The sequence below is a fragment of the Pelodiscus sinensis genome, chromosome 7, assembly GCF_052426305.1.
Source record: "Pelodiscus sinensis isolate ZL-2025 chromosome 7, ASM5242630v1, whole genome shotgun sequence".
In the NCBI taxonomy this organism is placed as follows: domain Eukaryota; kingdom Metazoa; phylum Chordata; order Testudines; family Trionychidae; genus Pelodiscus; species Pelodiscus sinensis.
The window spans coordinates 42,543,078-42,549,077 of NC_143058.1; the positions used below are offsets into that span (position 1 = coordinate 42,543,078).

At 42.2% G+C, this 6,000-nt stretch overlaps 1 protein-coding gene across 7 annotated transcripts in view; it reads left to right on the forward strand.

The window, feature by feature from the left end:
- ERICH2 (glutamate rich 2) overlaps positions 1-5,743 on the forward strand; it is a 49,116-nt gene extending 43,373 nt beyond the window's left edge. For 6 of the 7 annotated variants that reach the window (XM_025182171.3, XM_025182173.3, XM_025182172.3 and 3 more), the window contains one exon: positions 1,900-5,743. In XM_025182171.3, coding sequence (XP_025037956.3) covers positions 1,900-2,039 — 140 coding nt within the window. In that variant the 3' untranslated portion in view covers positions 2,040-5,743. The remainder of the gene's footprint in view (positions 1-1,899) is intronic. The other variant, XR_012905207.2, reaches the window with a different exon arrangement.
- The last annotated feature ends 257 nt before the right edge of the window (positions 5,744-6,000 follow it).

Below are 6,000 nucleotides of genomic sequence, written 5' to 3' on the forward strand. Positions count from 1 at the left end.
GTATATGGGACTGTTGTAACTACATGGGCTCTATTTTATTTTTAAAACCAGTAGGGTGAGAAATAATTTTATCACTTTTGTTTAATATGTCTTAAGTGTGATATATTAGGCTATAAAATCACATTAAGCAAACAGTTTCTAATTGTCATTGTTCAATTTCAAGCACTAATATTGTCTTTCAGTATAATAAAATATCCTTATGATAGATATTTGAATTGACTTAGAGAGTCATGTCTGGGAATCACATTTGTTCACAACGTGCATTCGAAACTGAAAAATAGTAACCACACTGGACAAAATCCTCTACCATGGCCTATGAGTCTACAGAAGAACTTGAAGGAAAGACATTGCAGATGCATCTTTAATCTGTCATTGTACTACTCCAATCTTAGTTCAGCTATGCCAGTCTATTCCCCCATCCCCAATCATTAGTTTGAACAGACTGAAGGCAACTCTAAGGCCTGGTCTACACTGGGAGTTTAGGTTGAACTTAGCCACATTAGGTCAAATTTCTAAACAATGAGTCCACACCTCCAAGCCTGATCTATCAACATTAAGAACTGTTAAAGCTGATTTCAGTACTCCTGCTTTTCACGAGGAGTAATGCTAAACTCAACATTGCATGGTCAACTTTATGGTAGTGCAGATGCAGCTATGTGAAAGTCAACATTCTTGGCCTCCGAGAGGTGTTCCTCACTGCCCCACTCTGTGACCACTCTACCGAGGACTTTCAACTCTACTGCTGTCTGCATGTGGAAGAAAAAACCTCAGGAAAATTTAAATTTCATTTCCCGTGTGGCCAGTATGGTGAGCAAACCTCAGAGCAGGCAGCACACTTCCGCAGCACGCCTGACCAGGAATTGCCAGGGTCACAGATGAGCACCAGCATGGAGCATACAGGAGATTCTGGACCTCGTTACTGTGTGGGGAAAGGAATCAATACTTGCAGACCAGATGTTAGTGGTCCCAGGGACTAATATAACAGCCTAAGATTGTCTGGAGGGGTCTTTTAAAAACCAGATGATCTCAGGCTGTTCTTGTCATACTGTACCCACATATTCACAACTGTTTATATGTTATGCCTGGTAAGGGATAATTTGAAAAGTCTTGATTTAAACTCCTGGTGCTGTTGAAATGGATGTATCATCAATGTTATGATATGTTTGTTCCTGAAACATGTCAAGTTCAAGAAACATGCATACACTAACCCCTCAGAGGACAAAGATACTGAAAATACAGAGGCTTTTCATTCCAAACCTCATGCAGACAAAAGGTAAAAACAAAAATTTCAATTCATAATGAAGGATGGTCAGCAGCTCATGTACACCATGAGAGTTGCCTAACCCTACATGACACAGTATGGTCTTTTCCAGTACCTGGAGAAAAGTATAAATGAAGAAAAATGACATCACAGAGGGCCTGCCTCCCCCTCACATCTCCACACAGGGCAGACAGAGAGACCTCAATTGAAACTTTGAAAGGAGTAGATTACATTATTTGTCAAGCTCTGGCTATTAGTATGGGTAAGGAATGGTGTCCCTAGCCTCTGTTTGTCAGAGGGTGGAGATGGATGGCAGGAGAGAGATTGCTTGATCGATTCACTCCCTCTGGGACACCTGGCATTGGCCACTGTCGGCAGGCAGAGTACAGGGCTGTATGGATCTTTGGCCTGACCAAGTATGACCATTCTTATGTTCTTATTTATGATATAAATATTTTGGAAAAGTCTGTAAAATGACTATATCTGCAAATTCACAGATATCCTCTTTTGTCCTTGAGTATCCATGCTGCAAAAGTGGTATCAACTTAAAATGTTATGTATTTATCACCTGCCTGAAATGTTTTACTGTCCAAAACTTAAGTTACCTAAAATGTATATCTTGTACATTTATATCTTAGAAATTACACAGAATTGTGCTGATGAAGAGGAAGAAGAAACGGATGAAAGAAGCAGTGAGGACAGTGGAGAGGATACTAGCAGTGCAGACAGCAGTAATGATGGAGATACAAGTTCTGATGATTCTGATGAAAATATATAGCTGTTTGGTAATTCTTCTATACATCCTCTGGGTTGATTATTTTGATTCTTCTGTACAGTCTCTTTTTAAATACTATATTAAAAAGTGCTATTTAATCATTATATTTTTTCTCCCTCTTAAACTGATGCATTCTTTGCTTTATTGATTGCCTCCATGTCCACTAGACCAGTGGTTCTCAACTAGGTGTGTATATGTACTCCTAGGAGTACACAGAAGTCTTCCAGGAGATACCTAACTCATCTAGATACTTGCCTAATTTTACAATAGATTATATAAAAAGCACTAATGAAGTCAATCTGAACTAAAATTTCATAGACAAAATGAGACAGCAAGCATTTTTTTCAATAATAGTATGCTGCGACAGTTTTGTGTATTATGTGATTTTTTGTAAGCAAATAGTTTAAGTGAGGTGAAATGTATTTGATGCTATAGACAGAATTGATCTCTTAGACATAACTCCTACATTTTTTTCTTGTTGGAGCAATCAAGTTGATGAAAAGCTACAGTACATGTCATCAGTTGAGCAAAGATTAAATTTTATTAAGAATTTTTTTGCTTTCCAAATTCATTAACATCAGTTCAGAAGAGTAATTAAACTGTCTATAGATCATTAAAATAATCTGTTTTGCACAATTCTTGTAAGGCTTTGAATGGGGTAAAATGTCTCTTTAAAATATTAATATTAAAAACATAAGAACAGCCATACCAGCTCAGACCAGAGATCCATCTAGCCCAGAATCCTGTCTTCTGACAGTGATCTGTGGCAGGTGCCCCAAAGGGGATGAACAGAACAGGTGATCATCAAGTGACCCCTCCCCTGTCACCCATTCCCAGTTACTAGCAGAGACTAGAGCAGGGGTAGGCAATAATTTTTTGATCAGGGTCCCCTCCAAGCTATTGGAAGTGGTTAAGGGCTGCACATCTCTATGGAGGGGGTGCAGGTTGGGTGAAGGTTTGGAATGGAGGTTGGGTGCAGAAGGGAGCTTAGGGCAAGGAATTGGGGTGCAGGAGAGGGTGTGCGGTCTGAGAGGGAGTTTAGGTGAATTAGGGGTCTGTGACCTTGGGCAGGGGATTAGGGTGCTGGGTCCAGGAGGGAGTAAGGATGCAGGAGTGAATTTTGACTTGGGGAAGAGTTGTAACAGCGGGTGCAGTGCCTGGGAGGGAATTGTGGTCTGGGATGATGTACAGAGGATTTGGTGGTGACCTAGGCCAGAGTTGGGTGGTGATCTGGGATAGAGAGCTAGAGGGGCTGGGGTGCTGGAGACAAGCTCTGGCTGGGAGTCATTTGCCTTAGGTGGCTCCAAGCCAGCAGCTCAACAGTGTCCCTGAGGCAGGCTCCCTCTTACAGAAGCCCCAGCCACATGGATTCCTTCCATGTGCTGCTCAAAGCCACACGTCCCTGTGGAGCAACAGACTTCATGCGCACTGCATCAGGCCTGTGGTCCGTCTAGCCCAGTATCCTGTCTGCCGACAGTGGCCAATACTAGATGCCCCAGAGGGAGGGAACACAACAGATAATCATCACGTGATCCTTTCCTTGTCACCCTTTCAGGTCCTGGGAGCGGGGGAGTGCGTGAAGTCTCTCATCCCCTGCTGGGTTCACCCAGCACCTAGAGGGAACTGCTAGCTGTTTTGAACAGCTGGACGTTCCTTCTATTCACCATGTGCCCCTGGTGAAGCTGGGGAGAGGATATTTTGCATGCTCCCCTGCTCCGAGGCCAATCATTACAGCTGGGGGGAGGTGAGCATAGGAAGTCTCTCGCTCCCTGGCTGGTGGTTCCCTCTATGCGTCATGCAACCCTGGCAAGGGCAAGAGTTTGCATGCTCTCCTGCCTCCAGCTGCGATGATTAGCCTGGGGCAAAGGAGCTTGCAAAATCTCCTACCCCCTCCTTGCCAGGGGTGCACAGCGTGTAGTGTGAACCCCTAGCCATTTTAAACAATTGGCGGTTCTAGCTATGCACCGCGTGCCCCTGTTGGCAGGGAGGAGACTCCTTACACTACCCAGTCCCAAGCCAATCAGGACCTGGGGGTAGGGGAGCACACAAAGTGTATGGCTCCCCACACCTCTTCCTGCCAAAATGGGCCATGGGCAGAATCAAATGGTTTGGTGGGCCGGATCCAGCCCACAGGCCATATCATGCCCAACCCTGGGCTGGGGACACTATCCCTGCCCATCCTGACTAATAACCATTGGTGGACCTATCCTCCTTGAATGTACCTAGCTCTTTTTTGAACCCTGTTATGGTCTTCACAACATCCTTTGCCAAGGAGTTCCATAGTTTGACTATGCATTGTGTGAAGAAGTACTTCTTTTGTTTTTAAACCTGCTGCTTATTAATTTCATTCGGTGACCCCCTAGCTCTTCTGTTATTAGGAGTAAACAGCACTTCCTTATCCACTTTCTTTAAACCAGTCATGATTTTGTAGACCTCAATCATATCCCCTTTTGGTCATATCTTTTCCAAGATGAAAAGTCCAAGTCTAATTATTCTCTCCTCATATAGAAGCCATTCCATATCCTCTAGCAATTATTGCTGCCCCTTTCTAAACCTTTTCCAATTCCAATATATGTTTTTGAGATGGAGTAACCACATCTATACACAGTATTCAGCATGTGGGCATACCATGGATTTATAGAAAGTCAATATGATATTTTCTGTTTTTTATTATCTATCCCTTTCTTACTGATTCCCAACATTCTGTTTGCTTTTTTGTCTGCAGTTGCACATTGCATGAATGTATACTATTTGAAGAAATCACATATAAGTTTTCAAGCAAATCTTGTATGCTACAAATTGTTGTCATTAGACCATGTTTTGGGAAAAAACTGCTAATATACTGTTCATGCAGCCCATCCCTTCCCACCTGACCACTCTCCCACTCCTCCACCAATTTAATTAATTACATTAGCTCTGACATAAGAGAGCACAATTTCAATGGAAGTTTCCTGGCCAGATTTGGAGACAAAACATTAAGAACATAACATAAGAACAGCCATACTGGGTCAGGCCAGCGGTCCATCTAGCCCAGTATCCTGTCTGCCAACAGTGGCCAATACCAGATGCCCCAGAGGGAGGGAACACAACAGGTAATCCTTACATGATCCTTCCCCTGTCACCCGCCTCCAGACAAACAGAGGCTAGGGACACCTTTCCTACCCATCTTGGCTAATAGCCATTTATGGACCTAACCTCCATGAATCTATCTAGCTCTTTTTTGAACCCTGTTAAAGTCCTAGCCGTCCTGTGGCAAGGAGTTCCACAAGTTGACTGTATGCTGAGTGAAGAAAAACTTCCTTTTGTTTGTTTTAAACCTGCTGCCTATTAATTTCATTTGGTGACCCCTAGTTCTTATATTGTGGGAATAAATAAATAACTTTTCCTTATTCACTTTTTCCACGCCAGGATTGATTTTTTTTTTTTTAGACCTCTATCATATCCCACCTTAGTCTCCTCTTTTCTAAACTGAAAAATCCAAATCTTTTTAATATCTCTTCGTATGCAATCCGTTCCAAACCCCTAATCATTTTTTATGTCCTTTTCTGAACTTTTTCCAATATCAATGTATCTTTTTTGAGATGAGGCAACCACATCTGTACGCAGTTTTCAAGATGTGGATGTACCATGGATTTATATACTGTTTAACGTTTGTCAAGTATAAAGTTATAAAATGTATGTAAGTAATAAAGTAGAGTAACTTGTACTATTTTGGCATTGAGTGAGTGTGCAAAGTGAAGATAACAAACATTCATATGGCATGGAATGCAGCAGAAAAAACAATGGACAGCATGGAGTGAAAAATACATTCAAGACTTGGACTGGCGTGCAGAAGATGTGTGACAGTAAACATGTAATCATATTTTGTTTCTTGCAGTAGTCCACTTAAGTATAATGTTGCTTTTTCTTCAAGAGATGTCCCCATGGGTGCTCCACATTAGGTCAGCATGCCTCCGCCAAGCCT